This window comes from Hoplias malabaricus, chromosome 5 (assembly GCF_029633855.1).
Source record: "Hoplias malabaricus isolate fHopMal1 chromosome 5, fHopMal1.hap1, whole genome shotgun sequence".
NCBI classification, from domain to species: Eukaryota; Metazoa; Chordata; class Actinopteri; order Characiformes; family Erythrinidae; genus Hoplias; species Hoplias malabaricus.
This window is the reverse complement of record NC_089804.1, coordinates 47,730,028-47,752,002: the sequence shown is the minus strand read 5'-3', so window position 1 is coordinate 47,752,002 and position 21,975 is coordinate 47,730,028. Positions and strand designations below refer to the sequence as shown.

General features: G+C 39.6%; 1 protein-coding gene across 3 annotated transcripts in view; it reads left to right on the top strand.

The window, feature by feature from the left end:
- Positions 1 to 21,975, top strand: part of pax7b (paired box 7b) — a 59,494-nt gene that overhangs the window by 22,132 nt on the left and 15,387 nt on the right. For all 3 annotated transcript variants that reach the window (XM_066670687.1, XM_066670685.1, XM_066670688.1), the window contains exons 5-7: positions 4,485 to 4,684; positions 12,126 to 12,291; positions 12,603 to 12,799. In XM_066670687.1, the coding sequence (XP_066526784.1) occupies positions 4,485 to 4,684; positions 12,126 to 12,291; positions 12,603 to 12,799 (563 nt within the window). The remainder of the gene's footprint in view (positions 1 to 4,484; positions 4,685 to 12,125; positions 12,292 to 12,602; positions 12,800 to 21,975) is intronic.

Sequence of the window (21,975 nt, the reverse complement as noted above, 5' to 3'; positions counted from 1 at the left end):
AAGAAACACCAGTCCTTTGAATGAAATATTTAACATGAGAAGCTATTAGAAGGAAGCATTAAATTACTTCTGCAAGAAATCAAACTTGCCAAATTAGTATCCAAATGACAAACTATGAAAACAAGAGCCGTCACAATGTCAATTTGTATTAGGATACAAAGGTCTGCAGTACATACTTTTTCATATTCTAAGCTGTATCTTTATCAACAAAGCCTCGTAAATTAGATGAAAGATTAAACCAAGGAGAATATTAACTGTACCCCACTCTGACCCTCCAGCACTGGAGCTGTTCCCCCTGAACTCAACACTGTTTATTTCTTTCAGTATTTCTCCAACAACTCTCCAAGTATTTCTCTGAAGCTTACTCTCACGTCTCTGCTGTCCCCTACGGCAGCACAGATTCAGAATCAGAACAGGAAACGGTGTCATCACATCCCTCAAAAACCTCATAAATCCCTCTCGCGTTGCACTCAGCTGGAAAAGTCAGTTCATTTTGTACTGATAGGTTGCTTCAATTACATCAAACGAGAAGCAACTTTTCAACGATTTTTTAAATTCACCCTTGGGTTTACCTTTAAATGTGCAGAGGTCATATTATAAACAGTGTCAACTGTTTCACTGGCCTTGTTTGAATAGGGCTCCTGCTTTCTGCAGTCCCATCCAGCTCATTGCTGCTGAGCAGGAAGTGTCAGGCAAGGTCAGAGTCATCCGTTCCTGTACCAGATTAATTAAACTGTATCATTGTGCACAATCATTTTGCCTGAAGCTTATGGGCAGATGGCTCCTTTAAACCCTAATCTAGCCCTCCACCGAACCCTTCTCCTGCTGGGCATTTCCACGCCAAACGACAGCACAAAGAGCGGCAAAAATAATAACCATCATTAAAGTAGAGGCGTGTCACTTACAGCTTCTGGGCTGAGAGAGAGAGAGAGAGAGAGAGAAGGTAGGGGATGAGACCTAGACCCAGGGCCAAACAGAACATAGCAGAGATGTGAGAGTAATGCAGGTCAGCCTTCTTGCAGTGGAGCAGCTCAGGGCCCACTTCTCTCCTCCATAATCAACTCAACCCCCCTCAGAAGAGGCAACCCGGGAAGCCCCAACTGCTGCTGGCCAATGAGGAGCCAGTGTTCAGCCGTCCCTAATGTGGAATGGCTTAAATTTGGTGGGTGTGTGGGTGGGGGAGAGTCATGGCCTGGATTAAGGCCTGCGTCTGCAGCACTGGGCCCCTGATGCTGCCAGGGGGATTTTCAGAGGATCAGCCCAGTGCTGCCCAAACTGGAAATAAATAAGGAATACACTCAAATGAAATGATAAAGATGGGCTCTAAGACCTTTTCCATCTTCTGTGGGATGGTCTGAAGCTCCTTGTGTGCCCTAAAGAATGGAGAGAAAGTAGATTGATCTTTTCTCTGTCAGCCTCTGGTGGAGCTGTCCCTTTATTTTATGGACAACAGGAGTGTGCTCTGTCACCAGAGCATTTGCCTGTATTATTGTTCTCAAAACCTGTCGAGCATTTTGAAAAAAACATTATGCTAATAAATGCTTGGACTTGTAGCTGAAGTCAATAAAGATTAAACAAATAAAGACTTTCAGATGCTGCTATTGTCACACATATGAATAATATGCTAATTTGTAATTTCCTGTGTACTCAACCCATCCCAGAATTACCACCCACACTCGTCTTGTTTCTATCAGTTCACTGATTTGGTTTCATTCTCGCCGGCATTTGAAAGCGTTCCTCCAACAAGCTACCGAACAGCGATGGAGCGTTATCTGTAATTGACATGGATAGCTGTGTTTGACAGATAATCTGCTGTCAGTTTTTTAAAAGCAGTGAGGACATATTGTGTGACCGGTTTAATGAAACAAACACAATACTGTACTGCAAATATTTAGGCAGTGCCAGTTTTGTTTCAGTGCCCTGGGCTCTTTGCAGAAGAATAGTGCTACATGGATCTCTAAGGTGGTCTGCTAAGATTAACTCCCCCCACCACTCCATCATGGCCTCAGGGCCAGTTGGGATGTGTACACATGCAGGATTGCATTTACAAAAAGCCTCTTTCTTATAAATAACTACGCGTTGCAATAATATTTGCTTGAGAGCCACATGACGCTATTATCATTTCGGTTTCCTTGTCGTCCATCCTCCCCCTTACTTTTCCAGCACCCCCCCACTACTTTAAAAACGCTCATGGGAAAATGATTTATTATAATATACAACCCTTCATCAAGGCTGACTCCTAAGAAATTTGTCTGAGTGGCTGTTACATGGCAGTGCCAGTTTGATTTTCAGTAGCTAGAGATATGATTTCACCAAACATCAGTTACTCATTGTTTGTGCTTAATCCCAAATATATTTGCTTCTTTAATTTGCATTGGAACAACAGGGTTAATGTATCTAACAGCTGTTTGCTTTGTAGACCTCTGAAGTCATGCCTTCATTCTGTATTTAGGGACAGGACATTCATTTATTCATTATCTGTAACCGCTTATCCAATTCAGGGTCGTGGTGGGTCCAGAGCCTACCTGGAATCTTTGGAGCTCAAGGCAGGAATACACCCTGGAGGGGGCGCCAGTCCTTCACAGGGCAACACAGACACACACAAATTCACTCACACACTCACACCTACTGACACTTTTGAGTCGCCAATCCACCTACCAACATGTGTTTTTGGACTGTGGGAGGAAATCGGAGCACCCGGAGGAAACCCACGCCGACACGGGGAGAACACACCAAACTCCTCACAGACAGTCACTCGGAGGGGACAGGACATATTAATAGCTTTTTTTTTTAAGCTGACACTATTGAACCCTGTGGTAAACAATAAATATCCCAAAATGTATATGTTTCTCCACTAAATACCATGAGCTTTTATGAACATTGATAATGCTCTAATCTACACTGTGGACATTTTATTATCCAAATATCTAAATATACTGATTAAAGCAGCTAATTAAAATAGCTATGAACTTGCATGATTAAATGAATCTGTGTGCTTATTGTGTCAGTATGAATGTGTTGGTGGTAAACTTGACAGGAACATGTTAGCCAGCGTGCTAAGTTAGTTACTCTTAGCTATCAGTGGCTAGTTAGTCACAAAGACACTTGTAGTATATTTATTTTAAGGGAATAGAATACACTATTGACTGCTCTTTTATTGGGTTAAATTTTTGATGAATGTTTGAAAAAGATACACTTTGTTGTAATAAAAACCTGTACCATTTCACGAAATGTATCAGTAGTTTTTGCGCAAAAGTTTTGTTTTACAAACCCCATTTCCATTCACATGAACTTTTATTTAGCAGAAAAAAGAACAAAGAAATTATAGTTCTTGTTTTCAAAGATTAACTTAATTATGTTTGTCAAATTTACACAAATTTAGAAACTGATGCATGCAACACACACAAAACAAAATGTTCACCACCTTGAAAAGATGACTTGATTGCAGCATATGTCTCTCCAAAATACCAGTATAAGCCCCAGCATCAATGGGACATTCACATTTGCAGAAAACACATGCCGTGCACACTGACACACCCCTATGCCCTCACAGATGCTGTTTTTTCCCATTTTTATTGGTAATGGATTTTCACCTTGTACGCTCTCAGAAAAAAATGTACAGTAGAGGTACATTATTGGTCACTAAAGGTACAAACAGAGTAAATTTAATGTAAAGGTATATTACATTCTCTTCTCCAGAAGGAGAGGTGAATATTTGTAAGTTTTCATTATAGAATTGTGTCAAATAAAAACACATAATAAAAGTCCAAGAGATAAAATGGGGTGTATGAAATCAAGACGACTTTAAAATCTACAGTTATAAGACAGTAAGGTACAATTATGTTTCCTAATTAAAGGTACTAATATGTACCCTTGAGAGTACCACCACAGAGACAGCAAAAGATACCAGCACAGTGACAAAGTTTCTGACACTGTAGAATCTAATGTCTGTTTTCCCCAAAACAAACAGAAACATGGACTAGCCCCTAGCATGTGGCTATGTCCATAACATTAGCATGACTGTTTCTCCTGCAGTATTTAATTTTCACATAAAGTTATGAGCATCAACCTATTTTTGCTTGCAAAGGACAAGAATTATCTACAACCATTTCACTCTTGTTTTTCCCCATCCCATTTTTTTTGGAGTGTGTTGCAGGCATTTAATTCTAAACTTATGTTTTCAAAACACAATCAAGCTGGTCAGTGAAAACATGGGAGATATTTTCTTTTTAAATTTGTCTATTAAATAAAGGCTCGGGTGAATTAAAAGTCTGAGATTTTTGTTTGTATTTCATTTTACACATGTCCCAAATTTCTGTAAACATACTGTCATATAAATGATGTCATACACATTGCATCGCTAAGAACAAGAGAAGTAGATATCTAGAGGCTTGATTTTGTTGTCCATATCTTTGCCTATTGTTAGAGATAAAACTATGTCATAAACAAAGCATGTCTTCATTTGTTGTTTGTGGTCGTAACAGGGGGTCGTGTGGACGAGGGCTCGGATGTGGACTCTGAGCCGGATTTGCCACTGAAGAGGAAGCAGAGACGCAGCCGCACAACCTTCACTGCTGAACAACTGGAGGAACTGGAGAAGGCCTTTGAAAGGACACACTACCCCGACATCTACACTCGCGAGGAGCTGGCCCAGAGGACCAAACTGACAGAGGCCCGTGTACAGGTGAGCAACTGCTTTACAGCTTCACTTCACTGTGCCAGTTTGGATTCAACAGTGATTTTGTAAGAATAGAATGTAGGTCCAGAGTGATTTATTTGTATTTTATAAATGATGCAATTAATAAATGAAAATAATAAAATAAATATATTATTTTAGTTAGTGGAATCTTTTTAAAATGGGTAATTATGGGAACTTTGGATTGTAACAATGAGAGAACAGTAAGATCTCTTCTCTATGTGCAAAGGTCACTAGATATTCATAGCTTCAGTTCTCAGTATGACACTGGGTACAATGTATATATTCGTCTCAAAGTGTTTTTTTATTTTATTTCAGTCTTACTTCAGAAAGCAGAAACATGAGAAGGCATCTAATAAAGCCTCCCCTTTTCTCTTAACTTGGTCTTACACAATCTACTGCTCTTTTCACTACGTTTAGAGGCTCATGTTAAACAGCGGTTCATTTAACTACAGAATAAGAAACACTAAAAAAGGAGAAAAGAAGTGTTGAAAGCAGTGTCCTTGATTTTTTTTGTTTCTTTGTAAGTCAGTGTGATGACTTTGATCACAACTCTGCCATTTTGTGCACGTCTAACAATACACATTAATGACAAGACTGAAACATTTACCTCCACTTGATTGACCTCTGTTAAATCTCAGCTGTGCTATGACCCTCCTCTCTCTCCAGTTGTGTTTGACAGTTCCCCGGCTACATGGAGAGCAAGTGGTGGGGGAACTACAGTAGAGTTATAGCAACAGCTGTGGTGGGTGAGGGGAGGGGGATGAAATGAGCAGGAGTGCATTCCTGATGGATTTCTCACTCCAGCTTTTGGCCGGGATCTTTTCTTCCCACCACTTTCAAGCCCACCGCTGCTTCTTGTAAAATTTGCTGCATATCAGAGAGGATCCCTCACACTCTCCTGGGAAGCCCTTCTCCACAAGCAACGTTAATCAATCAAAAGCTTGTGGAAAAAATGATGAAAAAAAAAAAACATCAGCTGTGTGGCTTCCCTTCCTTGACACCTCTGTATTTCTGTTTGGAAATCTTTAGATTGAGACAGGGTTGGACATTACATATAAGCTACTGCATTTTATGGTTAAGTGGGCACATTTATTGGATGGTACACTATTTCCCATGATCAGCCAGGCTGTTTTCTTAAAGGGATTTTATTTCAGAGTGTCTGATGTTAGAAGTACAGTACCAAAAAAAAAGGCAGACTGTCACAATTACCAAATTCCGCAATAAACTGCAGCTGTCCCTTTCGCTCCTCAGTCCCCTTTTATTTTTCAGACTAAATTAGGTTTCAGCCAACTTTCACTCGAACTTCCTGGGTCTGGTCGCTTACTCATAGTACTCTTGATTCCACTTGGGTTGGAAGAAAGAAAGGAACTTGGAGGAACTTTTTCAGTCCAAAGCAGAATTAAATAATAATAATAATATATATGTGGAAAGTCGACTCCATGAAAGTTCTTGTGATTGTGACGACACTGCTGGATCACCACAGAAGTCAGTAATCACAGTGTGAGTTGATCTGTTTAGCAGAGAGAGCTTCATTTAGCAGTGTTACAGACCCTGCCACACTACAGCCTCAGCCCAAATACCCCAGCATTGAAAAGCTCCCCATGGGGCATTTGGCCCTTTTGTGAATTTCGCTGCAACTGATGCAAATTAGACAAGTGGGCAAACGTTACTGCTGAAGGGCTTGCCCTTACTGACTTGATTTGAATGCGCTCCAGCTAAATAATATCATGGGGAAGCTGTTGATTTAATCATAGTTGCAGTTTTGTTTTGTAGCATGTCCTTAACAGCTTTTGTGGTACATTTGGGTTATAAAGTGGATGACACTATCAGAGCCATTAAACAAAGAACGTCATTATATGTTTTTTACGATTCTGTATCAAAGCATTTAATATCATAATATGTGACACATCAATGACACTAATGACACATTTAGAAAGGAATATCTACGAATATGAATGCAGTGACTTTAATTTACTGTTTCACACACTGCACTGCAATTCATTCATTTAAGCATGGCCAGTTAGGCTTCCTTTGTAATGAAACATGCAGTTGGTCTGTGTTCTTTAAGTAGAGATTGTAGCACAGCAGAAAAAAATATATATTTATTTTTCCCCTGTAGAGGTTTTAACTTAAATTCACAAATGTAAAAAATCAATGGTATAATCTGACACCAGGTATTCAAGTGTTGCATAGGATTTTCCAGCATTTCCTTGTTTTGATCTCTATGGTAACCCAGTAACTAATTTTGTTGTTGGGAAACTGTGCTATTGACAGTGGTTTGTGCTTCCTCTCCTTCTCCAGCTTAGGCTCAAATGGACATGCCAGTCTACTGGGGTCATTGCTTTTGTGGTGGGGAAGGTGTCTGACCCTCTTAGCTTTTGGCAGACCCCGCGGCCTGAATGTCAACCCACTTGAGCACAGCTGCGCTGACACAGTATCCAGATGTCAGAGAAAAAGAGAGAGAGTAAGGGGGTGGAGGGGTGGCGGTGATCGGGCAAGAGAGTATATTAGTAGTACTGAGCACTAGCTTATGTTTGCTTATCTCCTCCTCATCAGCCACTGTGATTGAGTAATTACTCTCTCTGGTGCTACAGCTGCACTCCAGCCCCACGGGACAAATGATGGGAAGTGATCCATATCTGACTAACCACAGAGCTAAGTGCTTCCAGGTCATTCAACCTGTCTTCTCCTTCATTGCTCTAGAAACATGACTGCGCTGTTACCGGCACATGAAGATTTAAGCTGAATTTTGTGAGCAGTGACTGTTCAGGAATGAAAAATTATGTATTTGGTCAACTGTGGTGACAGTGTGGAGAGTTCCCCATCAATCAAAACATGTCAGAGAGACATGGGGTGAAGAAGCGCAAAGACATAGAAATTAAAGGCTTTCTAACTGCTTTCTGCCAAAGCGCAAAGACATAGAAATTAAAGGCTTTCTAACTGCTTTCTGCCAAAGCGCAAAGACATAGAAATTAAAGGCTTTCTAACTGCTTTCTGCCAAAGCGCAAAAAGTGACAAGTGTAATGTCTACACTTCAAATATAACAAACAATCTGGACATGAGATCTTGTGTAATATTAATAGGGTAAAATAGTGATAATAATGAAAATAAGTACATTTTCTTTGGCTAATGCTTTTATTTGTTTATTTATTTAAAGAAGTATATTTTAGCGCCAAGGCTGAATTTTGGACCAAAAATGTCTCAGACATCAGGCAATGTATTTATAAATATTTAATATAATCATTGTGAGGTCGTTTTTTTGAGATTTAACATGCTTCATATATCAGTGGTCCCTATCACAACAATCCTACCTTGACAACTTCTCCAGAATTAAACATTTCTATTTAAAATTCTAGCATCAAACCTAGCGTTAAATTCAAGTATATTAAGTTAATTTCAGTATAAGCAAAATGTGTTCAATTTACAGCCAAAAGTTAATAAACTAAAAGAGATAACTGTATCATTCATGTTAAAATGTTTTAAGGGTTATTACTGAGTCAGGTACATTCACTCTTCAGATGCATCACTCTTATCAGTGTGTAAGAAAAATGGAGGAATATGTACATTTGAAAAACAGGCAAAAAGTTAGATCAGGGAACTTAAGTGTTCCACATGTTCCACACTGACAGACACAGTGCTGCCTTCACTTCCCGTCTGCTCTGACACTCTTTGATCCGGTCTGGATACAAGACATCCAGGCCATGAGTGTCAGCTCCCCTGTTGGGGAATCATATCGCATGAGACTCGATTGATCCCAGAAAAATCTGGAACCAATAGTCCTCAGCTTGATCCTAACAAGACAGGCAGAATGGGAACATCCGACAAAAGAAAGCCTTACATAAATGGTGAGGCATGACTCTGTGTGTGTGTGTGAGATTGCACCCATACTAAATCCATCCGTATGCCATATGGATCCATATCCATATGGATGCAGTAAAATCAGTTTTGCAGAAGACATTCCTTGAGAGGGGCCTGTTTTTACTATCTTCTACCACACTATGACCTCACACCCTTGTGGATTTATTTTTGCCCTACCCCTAACATTACCACGGCAGTGGCCAGTGACTGGCAGTCTGTGAGCCCTCAACACACAGCCACAAAGATTGATGTGGGGCTTTTTTACGCCTCTCAGCCACTGCTATGTTCTACTTTTTTGCTGTGAAATTCAATCACGTTAGCCAGGTTTTACTCCTCAACCTTCTGCGTGCCCACTGCCCACTAACCTCCACCCATGCACAGTAATACTAGGAAGACATATAGGCCCTGTCTAGTTGCTGAGAAAGAGAGAGAGAGAGAGCTAGAGAGAGAAAATGTTGGCGGAATTGACAGAGCGACCTAGCTGATTGATACTGGATGAGTGTTGGGTGCTGCAGCGTACCTCAGCTGGCCTCGACTGTCATCTCTCAGGTGGAAAAGCACAGAACAATCAGATTTGTCTTCCATTTTGCTTTCTCCCTCATCTTTTTCTTACTTCACTTTACGTGGCCAACCGATTGAGGGTATATTGAATTTTTCCACTTCTACTGTCTCAATATCACAGGCCAGATATGCCAAGTCTTTTATGCTTGCTTTCAGGAGAAAAGTAGTATGATTTTTGTTGTTGTTGTTCTTGTTTCTGAATACACTATGGGTCTGAAAGAATGTGTAGAAAGAGAAAATTGAATAGACATAAAATTCAAATCTAAACAAATATCATTCTTGTGTTCTCTGAGCCACCTTAGACCCCAGGCTCATCATCACTGGTTATGTGTTAAGACTTCTTGAGTAGAATGGAAGCTGTGGTACAGACAAAGCATTAACAAATTAAATACCCGATTTAATTATACACCAATCAGTGACTGCATTACTATTTCTAACTCATTTCTACATTCATTGTCCACTTCACTAACCATTTAGGCTCACTTCACAGTTCTAAAATCACAGATTGTAGTACATGTGTTGTTCTGCAGGCACTGACCGCCAATCATCCTATTTTTCAGTAGTCAGGACCAACACAGAGCAGGTATTATTTGAGTGATCATTTTCTGCACTGCACTGACACTGCCACAGTTTTAGTTTAGTGTGTGTTGAACTGGTTGGTAAGTGTGACAGACACAGCTGTGCTGCTGGAGCCACTCACTGGCCTCTGGATTAGACACAACTGATTTGCTCATCCAAAGTGTAGATGCAAAGTGAGAGACAGAAGCCACAACCATAACATCTTTGTCACTACAGTGCTGAGAATGAACCACCTGCCAAATAATCCCGGCTCTGTGGTGGCCCTGACAATTAAACAACATGGTGGGAGGTGGCTAAAATATGCTGAGCAAAAGACGGACTACAATATGTTATTGTAAATCTAAACGGTGTATCTTAATGGTCTGTGGAGCTAATAACATGCACAATGAGTGTAGAAACAAGGGAGTCATTTTAATGTTTTGGCAGATGCTTGTTGGTGCATTTGTTGGTTATATTTTTTTGACATGACTGTAATATTTGTTATCTTTTTTCCAATTCAGATATCTTTGATCTGGAGTAGAAATAAGCCTCCTTTTAGAACATGTTGTAAGGAGAGGTTTTTAATTATTAATTAACACAGCTATCTCTTCTCTGAGCTTGCATTTTCAGCTTTGCCCTCGAAACTTGCTCTCATCCCCATTACTGTACTGAGACTAACTTGTGTCGATGTGCAGTTTGCTTACTTAGAAATGGCCTTAGCATACTGAGTGTTAATTTCAGATGAACTGTGGAAGCATATTGCAATTTCAGCATGGCTTTTCGCACCTTCTCCCATGTGCACCAAGTGCTTGTCAGACAGCGGCTAGTTAGGGGAACTCTTTAGAGAAATATAAAATGACTTCCAAAGCCCCACTTGCCGTCTCAGCTGTGTGGAGTGCTACATGTGCCTCCTCTGGCAAGCAAATGAAGAGAGGGGGTATTAGAGGGAGCAGAAGAGAGAGAAAATCCCTGCTCAAGGTGCCTTTGTCACCAGGTTGCAGAGTGGAGCACTGAGCAAGGCCTACTGCCACCAAGCTTCTTATGAGGACCACTGAGTGCCGGCACAGTCACTCTAGCCTCTTACACTGAGATATGCACGTCCTAATGCCCGGGGCTATTTCCCACATCTTGCTAATACCGAGGCCCATCCTCACCTACTACATGTATAGTAAGTGGAACTCATGTAAGTGGGACTACTCGCTTTGTGTAAGGGTCTTAGTGTTGCCGGCAGAGGGAACAATGCTTTGCTGGAGGTGGCCAATATTTAAAGGGAGGCTTAGAAAGATGGTGATTTAACATTTAATAAATGTAAGTTGAAGACCAAAAATCTTTTGATGATGTCTAGAGCTTCTCCGGCGATGTGTTTATGGCCTTTACTACATGCTGGTAATTCCTAACCACAAGTAATAACCATTAATTAGCCTCCTGGTGAGTTAACAGAGGTAATTTATGGCTACAGAGATGGGTGTTTCTTTGCCTTTAGGCTGATGTATGTTACGGCTCAATCGTCCTCTCCCTCTACCTATTGAATCAGTTCAGATTAGAAATGCAGAAAAGTGAATTGATTTACCAGTGAGAGCATCCCATTTTCACATTTTACATATCGATACTATTTCTTTGGTAAATATTTGCCAAAACTACCTATGTAAGTGTTTGCCCAGTGTCTTCTTTTGTTACTCCCACAAGACTTAATATAAGGGGGCAAGGAATGTACATAGAATTCTATGTAAAAAAAAAGAAAAAAAAAAAAGAAGTCTTTCACTCAATTATTTTGTGTACAAAGCTCCACGAGGAGCCAAAGGGGCTGAAGGGGACAGAGAAAGAGTGTGTGCTCATACAGTATGCCTGCTCTAGCCCCCTTGATCAATGCCCTGGCTGAAAGCGTCATTCTGGAGGAGCTGTTTAAAAGGGACGCCCTCTTTTTGTGTCCTGATTCACCGAGGGGCCATTGTCCCCCTCTTTCACTGCCTCTCACAATGGCCGAGCCCATTTGAAAAACAACAGTAGATTAACTGCACTGCCAGTGTATTAAAGTCTGAAGAATGGCTCCTCAGAGACATAGATCAATGTCATTCACTCTTTTGCATACACTGGGGCAGGGCCTGGGCCCCAGCCTGATACAGCAGGTTACTGGCTGGCCTCTGGTTTTTAAATGGATCACAATACAATGACACATAAAGCCATGATAATGTTGCTCCTTGGGCCACTTGCTTTCAGTTTTTATTCCATTTGTTTGATTGTTGCGTTTACAAATACTATTTTATACTTATGAGTAATACATAGTGTGAAATATAATTTAAGTTGATGTCTTTGATGTCATTCCTCATGGTATCAGAAATTACATGTTTTCTGTGCATATCTGTACAATTTTTTCCACTTCCTCTATGTCATTAACTGAACTTTATTCTTTGTAAAACTGCAAATATGCAATTCCTGTTTTCTCCCGCAGGTTTGGTTTAGCAATCGACGAGCCAGGTGGCGCAAACAAGCTGGAGCCAACCAGCTTGCAGCATTCAACCACCTGTTACCTGGAGGCTTCCCAGCAACAGGCATGCCCACTCTACCCACATATCAACTCCCTGAGCCCACCTACCCTTCTACCACACTATCACAGGGTACTTCTGTTTCTGCTCCATTCTCACAAATTATTCACCCTTAATGTGAAGGTGTCATAGTTTACTCCAGGAATTTACTATATTCCTTTACTAAAAACTCTTACCAATTAATTACATCTAAGTAAGAGGGGATTATATCCTTATTTACTTGTGCTAAAATAAAAAAAATAGTAAGAGTTGAACAAAAAAAAAATAAAATGTTGTTTTATTACTTTGTAACAAGTATAGCAGCTTACTGATATTGTAAGAATACACTTGATCTACCCACATGCACCCATGGCCACATTAATAACAGTAATTGTTCTCTGCAGATGGCAGTAGCACAGTGCACCGGCCACAGCCCCTGCCCCCCTCCACCATGCACCAGGGAGGACTCTCCAGCGACAGCAGCACCGCCTACGGCCTCTCATCCAACCGCCACAGCTTCTCCAGCTATACTGACACCTTCATGAGCCAGTCCACATCCAGCAACCCCATGAACCCCGTCAACAATGGCCTCTCTCCACAGGTTAGTAAGGGTCATTGACCAAAGTGTGTAAATATTCCCCTCTATAGCTAGACGTCAAGGAGTCTCTCAAGTGGAATTACGAGACCTCTCTGCAGATAAAAGGGCATGTGCTTTGTTTGCTGCCATGTCTGCTCCATGATTAAGTGCGTCTCCTGGGTGTGAAGCAGACTTAGAAGTTCTTTTTTTAAAGAATTTGTCTTTAAATAGTGGATATCCTCTTGTGCCACTGAGGTGTTTTGAAGATAATGTTTTGTAATTAATATTCCTCTGTTTCACACACTCTCCTAATTAAAACAAGTAATAATAGTTAGATTCAAAAGACATTAGAGCTTGAGTTTGAGACAATAATGGATACCCTGCAGAGAACAAATCCTGCACTCCATAATGAAAGCAGGGGAAAGAACCAGTTAGTGCTGTGGCTCACAGAGAAAAGAAATAATCACACTAAACTAATTAGCCTATTCATCTAATTGTCTGCAACTAATTTTCTACAGTTAATGTAGGTTTAAGAAAGTCAAGATGCTTTAATTAAGTGTAACAAACTAATCAGTAGTTGGCAATTGCTGTGTGGCTGTCTTTAACATTTTTTAGGCCTGTAGCTCGAGCCTGTTGTCAGGGTTTGTGTCCATACACTGACAATGTGATTTGTGATATTAGTTACTGTACAAAACTCAGATACCACCCTTCATTGTCTTAATGGTCAGAATGGCTGAATCATGACTGAATCACTAATACATATAATTTAAATATAAAAACATATCTGACAGATGATAACACAGAATCCTCCACAACTAAATATAATATCCACATATTTTACAGCTGAGAGTTGAGAGTCTTGTTTTCAGTTTTTTTGATGAATTCTGTAGGGACCTACAAAATCAATCTTTAAAGATTTTTGAATTTGTTGGTTATCATGAGGTCAAAATATTCAATGATATTGAGGTCATAGCTTTGGCTGGTCCTTCTGCGAACACCAGCAGTTTTATAGGTGTGCCACATCCTGCATAGATGATGATGAAACCTTTATTGTCATTGTACATTTTACTTATACAACGAAATTGGGTTACAGCCACCCCTCCCCCTTGGTGCAATTAAGAGAAAAAGGAGTTAAAACAAGAAAGAATTATGGTCTATTTATTTATGAATACATTTGGAACTCTAGTTTTGTAAATAGCTAAATGCAAGTTATCACATTAGAAATATCCTCTCCTGAAATATAATGGCAATTTTGACTGGAAATAAATGTAGGGCAATGTCTGTTTATGAATCCAAAACATTCTCAGAAAAAATGTATGGTAGAGGTACATTATTGATCACTAAAGGTACAAACATTGTAAATGTACATACAACAGTGGCTTTAGAGTCCAGTTTTGTTCCCTAAATGTACATTTATATTCTCTTCTCTAGCTTTAGAGGTGAATATTTGCAATGTTTAATAGAATGGTGTAAAATAAAACAACATAAGACCTGGAGATGAAATGGGGCATATGAAATCAACACAGTTTTAAAGTCTAAAATTAAAATAGAATATGGTACAATTATGTTCCCTAACTCAAGGTACAGAAATGTGGGTACTACCACAGTGACATAGTTTTTCTAACAGTGTACCAATACTCCATTATAACCCTGCTTTAAATCCCATGTGTTCTGTATAAATGATGAAATATCTGAAATCAGCCTTTGTGAGTTGGTTTAGCTCTGGAAAAGAAGAGTTTTCATGCTGTACCCTGTTTCTTCTCCAAACAATGAGTGTTTAAAATGAGTCTTTCCGGTTGGGGTGGAATCCTATGTGGGTATAATGGCTAATATTGATGACAGTCACTAGTAAAGAGTAAATTAGGAGCAATTACGCACTAACACTGGGCAGTTCTGCCCACCATAAGCAACAAGATCTGACTAACAAGCATAAAATAAGATTGAAATGGTGTATAAGTAGTTGAAAATGAAATTCAATGCTGCGTTTGTCCGCAATTACCCCTCGTTCACACACATTTAACTGCCATTTCCCCCCCTCCACCCCCCAAAATTTTCTTAAAGCAGATTGGGAACTGGTATTACTCTTTCCGTGGAGAAGAAAGAATTAGGGATTTGATGACAAAAAAAGAGATTTTCTCTTGTAGTGGAGAGTTGGGGGATAACATAGGCATTTCTCAGCATGTTTGATTGTTAATCATAGTGGAAAGGCTTTAAGGCCTAATGCTCTTGCTGCAAACCTGCATAAATATCAGGAACATGGCGGGCTTTCTTTTATTAATATGACTGTTCCCTGCCTGCTGTGAAAATGACTCCTTCTTCACACCATATAAGGAAAAAAGATAAAATAACCTCCCCTGTTTTACACTATGGATTACTATTCTGCCTATTCACACCACATTCAATGAGGATAGGCTTATTTTTCTATTAAAAAAGGGTCGTCTCTTTATGATTTCAACCTATAACATTCATATATATTCATTAATGGTATATATTAAATGTACTAATAAGAAAAAAACATTTAAAAGTCAAAATTAAACAAATATAAATAGTCCAAAGTTATCCTAAAATTAAAATTTCTCCTCCTGGAACACTGGAAAAAAAACGGATATGAGGTTATGTTATAATACATTCTATAATAACTTCTACAGCACAAATCTGAATTAAGTTTTATATCACTACTATTAATGTAATACAATCCATGTGCATGTTGGACAGTATGCTAAATTTGTTTCCTCTCCATCTCTATTCTTTGAATGTGTGTCCTCCTGACCCCCCTCCTGCTGGCCCACTCTTTACCCTTTCACCCTTGTCCACATGGCACATGTGGTGAGTCCATCAGGGCCTTATTGTGGGAAAAATTAATGTCCTTTTTGACAGGAGTATCATAGTTCAGCCCAACCATCACACTGTGCTTCAATGTCCATGAAAGAGCCAGCAGAGCCCCACAAGACCAAAACGCCTGTGTTCTTCTCAGCTGTAGAGAGGGCACATAGTTGCCCCATACAAGCTTGTATTTGTATGCCCTGCTTTTCTCCATAATCTGTCACATCCTTTCTGTTCCTTTATCTTCAGCACCACCACAACCTTCTGTATTTCTTAGAGTTCAATGAGGAATAGAATTGAATGTACCCTGTTCGAAACAATAGGTAAAACATGGGACCAATCCAAGCGGTCTATTTATTATTATTATTAAAAAGAGAATTGGATACATCTAAACATAACATGCATTCAAATAAATATAACAATTTTCACTATTTATTATTAGGTTCTGATTAGGAGATTTTCTAAGGGGATGTGGAGAGTTTTTCCCCCCACAATTTTAAAGTTCTGTCTTAGAAGTTGTTTGCATTTTTTGCTTCCCGTAAAAAAGAAACCATGATTTTGATTTGTTGCATTACTCTCCTAATTCTACTTTTATTTATTCCACTTTTGAATAGTTTTTTTAAATTTTAAAAAGTTGATCTGTACACACATATATATATATATATATATATACACCTTGATTATTTGCTATTAGTTGGTGTTTTGATTGGTGATCTTGGGTAGACCCAGTCACAGAGAGATAACTACTTGATGTCCTGTTTGTTTTTTTGTTCTTGAGATTTGAAATATTCTCCAGCATGACTTCATGCCCAGGGCTTCTCTTCTGTGTAATAATGATCCTCTGTCATTTACGAGAATGAGTTCTTCATTCACGTGTGTGCCTCACGGATTTTAATATGTTTACCAGAGCCCCTCTTGGAGAGATGTTTTTATATGACACGTGTGACTGGCAGTTTCACCCATTAATCATTGATGCACGCTGTCATGATCACTTTAAGCAGCTGATGGGGTTTTTCTTGTGGTATATCAGTATGAGCTCCTAATCCTGAAGGACCTCCAGCAGCAGCATAGTTCATAGATCCACTTTGCAGATGGGCCACAGCCTCTGAAGACAGATCACTTTGTTATCAATATGGAATGGAAGGGAATCAAATGATTCACAGTAAACACTCTCCAGTGGCAGACTGCCAGGCTGTAACCGAGTCCTGTTGGGCTCAATGTACAAACAGGTGCGCTCTCTCTGTTCACACTCAGTGTTCACCAGTCTGACACTTTCTCACCACTCCGCTGAAGAAACATGGTTTAACTCACACTGTTGCTGCTGGTATCAATAGTTTCCTGCTGACCACCAAAATATCATTCCAAGCCTAATCTCCATTAAGCCTGCCACAGTGTGAGCTATGGCTGCAGAGGAAAAAAAGCCTGACACTACTACAGTCTTGGAATGGCGGCACTTCCTGTGCAGTTTAGAGTGCAAAATGTAGCTAATTTTAATGTTTAATTACTGCTTATTTGTTATTAAAAAAACAAAAAATGTAACTAAATAAATTATGAAATGCAAAAAATATGTCAAAGGTTATGTTCAGGAAACAAACAGATATGTGCATAAAAATAATTTTTGCAGGGAAAAATACACATATATGTCTGTAGATGATGTGGACATTTAATTTTCAAATAGAACATTTACAAAACATGTAATCTGAGAAGTGGTTGTCTAACTTTTACATATGACTGTGTAAGAACATTTATAAGAAATGTTTTATAAAAATCCTGTATTAGCATTACAAACGAAAGTAACACACACAAATATATGTGTGTTCTTTAGTAATACCATATTACAGTACAGTACAATATACACACATTTATAAATAAATGATTTGTTAATTATCTGTTTAAATAATATTCTGATTTTTAATTTTCCTTTTTGCCCATGTATGTGAAGTCCAGTATGGTTTTCAGTTGACTTGTAATATAGTATAAAGTAACATACATATGGCTTAAGTAGAGTTTTTTTCAGTGCAGGAGCGAGAGAGATATTTGCTCTAGTATCTGGTGTTTTCTGTGTGCAGCTGTAAAACAGGTGCTCTGAAATGAAGAATATGTTCCTAATTATGAAGATGAAGAACATCAAGATGCAGGTTTTATACAATAAAACTATATTGATAGGATGCAGGTGGCTTACAGAACATCACCATTATAACAAACAATCATTTCTAAAATGGCAAATTTATACAAGAAGGAAAATTCCATTAAATGTAAGATTTTATTTTAATAATCCATATCAATCTATTTGTGAAGAAAATGTTCCCAAAGTTAGGAACAGTTGGTACTGGTGTTAAAATTTACATTCATTTATTTTTAAAAATGTCTTCTGCTCATGAAATACTGGAATAAAGTGCTGCTTAAAAAACAGAAATGAACAAAAACTGAGTTATGAAGTTTTGATAAGACATTGATAAAAAGAACTCAGAAAAATACATCAGAGGGAAAAAAAACATTATGAACAACAAACATGTCCATAAACTGGTAATGGAAGTGAAAAGGAGGAGTTGGTGGTGGGGGAGTGTGTGGTGGAATAGAATGTAATTTTGTTCTTCCATTGCAGTTGGAAGATTTGTGTTTTGGAATGAAGGAACTCTGGCTAGCATTTGATGTTGGGAAGGGAGAGCGAATAGGCTGGGTTTGAGCGCTGGGGGATCAGAGGCAGAGCAGTGCTCACCAGCGCTCCCTTTGATCCATATCCCCAGGCCTCTGCGCCTGAGCCGCCGCACACTCGCCCAGGCCTCTCCAGTGATTCCTGACAACTGTCTGCTAGAGATAAGGGAGGGGGGACTCAAACCTCGCTTGCTCTCCCATTAGCACCGCACTCACTTTAAACTGGATGAATTATATTTAAGAAGCCTGCACGGGGGTTGCCAAAAAAGAAAATGTTTTTGGGGGATGGGGGGGGGGGTCGAGGTTTGGAGGAGGTGGTGGTGGGCGGGGGTGGGGGTTGGGGGGGGGGTTTGCAGTTGTAGAAAGAAGTGGTGGGGGGGGGAGTGGGGGGTTGAGTTTTGGCTCACTCTTTCTCCCTTCCTTTTTTCCTGCTTTTTGACATAACACTGTGCACCTGCATGTCAATGAGAGAGTTCCTTCTTCACTCATTTTTTTTTATTATTAGGAGTTGCCGTATTAAGCTCCACGCTAGGCACAGCATCAGCTGGCACTGTCTTACATCCATCGACAAAAATTTCAAAAGCCTTAATAAATGCACATATTTACATCCCTCGCCATACTCCGAGAGCAGGGGAGTAAAATGCTCGTTAATTAGAACTCATCTTAAATACAGATGCTGTTTCAATTTGGCAAGAATTAAAAAGTAAGAAGCTTTGGGAAAAAAAAGATGAGACCTGCTTGGAAGCTGCCAAGAAAATCAGGGAATTTAAATCATACCCACTGGCGGAATGTTTTCTGCATGAATTTATTTCACTTCTCCCTTTCTCCTTCTGTCTCTCTCTCTCCCTCTTTCTTGCTCACACACACACACACACACACACACACACTTACACTCACCCTTTTTCTCTCTGTAATTGCCAAAGTGGAATTGGATGCTCAGTATTAATCACAGGTAGTATGTTTCTCAGGTCACACAGTTACAAATGAATGCAGGCACTCCTCTGTTCTCCCCTCACTCTGCTATGTGCTATGGAGGGGTTTATATGTGTACATATACTGTCACATGCAGTATTCAAAAATAACTGTTAAAAATGCATAATAATTAAGTATTAATATTGAACATGTCATAATTTTTATTACTATAATCTTTTGTGAAGTTAAGCCATTAAACAGTAATAGTGCACTGGGTTTTCAGCTGACTGGCTGTGCCTGCAATAACAGCACTTTCAGAATGCATCTGTGCATGTGGACAAAGAAATTCAAAAGCAAAATATTGGTAAGTGCACATTGTGTGGTTCAGTGTGCTGGCTGCTAGTTTGTCTGAATAGTGATTGATGTGTGTGTAAAAAAAAAAATAAAAAACAGCCCCGACCAGCATTTCTACTTTGAGCCTGGCACGTGTTTAAATCACTGCATGTTTTGTAGTCCACTCACCATAGCACTGCCATATCACCATCTTTCTCTGCCTCTCCAAACCTCTTCACAATGAGCTACTGCCATCTCTCCTCTATATTCCCCTCGCCTTTTTTTTTTAAATGCTGGCTCAATGGTCTGTCCTCTGGCCTCCCTCTCTCGTTTCCCTCTCACTGTCGTTGGCTCCCTCTCTCCTCTCTCCCCAGAGAGGAAACATTATTCCCCTTGCATAGATGAAAGGCTACGGCGGACAATAAAACCGCTATTTAAATTCAAGGGTGTTTGTGCGGGTGAGAGATATTTCCTGCAGAAAGTGAGCTGTTGCATCCTGATAAATAATAAATATAAGGGAATGCGATTTACATTTATCTTGCAGAGGCAGCCAATATAAATTTCAGCAAATCCTAGAAGATGAGGATTTAAGTAAGGACAGGCTGAGACCAACACATAGACTCCACTCTGGTCCCACACAGTAGAAGTGACTATTAGACACTTCTAAATAAAAATATTGGTTATTAAAGAATATGGTGGGGTTTGGGTACAAAGTCAGGCACCAGACCAGCTTACAGAGCAGGCTGGGCATTGAGAGTTTTAATAGCACCAGAGTAGTTCGTGGAGCGGGCATAGCAAGTTTTAATTACACCAGGATGATTCGCAGAACACCTGCTGTGATTGGATGTCAAATCTGTGAAAAAGATTACAGGTCACCAAAACAGCAAATTGTGTGGGGAAACACTAATGACAATAAGGTGCGGAATCTCTTAATAGCTAATTCGCAAGCATTTTACCACGTTAACATCATCTCTCTGGTGGATATTACATGATATTATACAAATATTAAATGTAATTAATAGCTATTTTATACATTTTACTGCCAGTCTTGCAGCTTCATATCTCCAAAACACTCTCAAGTTATAAGACGTGCATGGCAGTCCTTCACTTTGTGCATGTATTAGTTATTTTAAATATATTTTTAAAGAGTATGATCTACAGTCTTTATGTTTTAAGTACTTTGCTTTAATCACATTCAGAATGAAATGTGTGGAAACTGAATCTCTTTGGAAGGTGATGTTTGTAATACTGGCCACTAATATTTGATTCATGAATGAAAGGTTCTTTTGAACTGATTCTTTGCATTAAATGGTGGATTGCCATGTTTCATAATTTAACATCATAAAATGAATCACAATCGCAAATACCTCCTGCCCCCCTGGTTTACAGCAGTACTGTATAAAATGTGCTTCTGAGGTTTGTGAAAGCATGTTAGTGGGAGTTACCAGGGTTTTGTTTTGTCAACAGCAGGAAATCCGTTATGAATCTGCAAAAGTCACCAAGTGTCTTCTAGGAGTGCATGGTTTGTGTTAGTTCCAGATGCCAGACTGACAGGTGTGAATGTGTGATTGATATTACGATCTTACAAAACATAATGCTTCTTAATTTGTTCTCAAGCCTTGTGCTCTTTATTTTTGTTCTGTTACATTCCTAATTTTGGAAAAGTTGAAATGCTGCATGTTTAGATTTAAAATAGGCTTTAGGCCTCTCTCTCTCTCTCTCCTCCCCTCCCTTCCCACACTCTTTCCCCCTCTCCCCACATTAAGCAGCGCAGGAGTCCCCAGCTGGCTGACACTAACTGTTCTGCTCTTGCGCTCAGTCTCCAGCTGAGAGCTATTTCACTGTTTATTTACATGTAATTATCTCTATGAGGTGCCAATATTAACACTGTCAAGAACAATTTGACCTGACATTCTTCACTGTTCTTGCTGCCTGCTGTTTTTAGCAAACAATCCAGCTTCCCCCTCCTCCCTCAGCCACCCCACCTCTGCCTACTCCTGCCTACACCTTGCATTATTCTTGGACCTAGTTACCGTGCCTTGCCCTCTCATCCACGCTATCAGCTGAAAATTATTTAAAGCAGACGTTTAATTTGGTGGAGGCGGCCATGTGAATGCAGGTAGGCTGAAGCAGCTGAGAAGGAGAGGTCAGAGGGGGATGTTTGTACCTCATGCCTGAATTCATCCCATACTGCTGCAAACATATTGGAGAAAGTAATGGGATTGCATTGCACTCTTCTACCACACATTGGCCCAATAGGATGCATTAACCTTTGGTTAGTGAGAGGCCTTGCAGCTCTTAGAGACATTTAGGAGCTGGGGTTTGTTGCTGAGACTCTGTATTCAACCGAAGGTTTCATTTTGTTGTGTGTGTGTGTTTGTTGGGAGAAAATACAGTTGTTGAAAAAAACAAAAAATTAATCTAAGCCAAGGCATATTTTGTTGATTTTTAAAATTATGTAACTGATAAAAGGGATA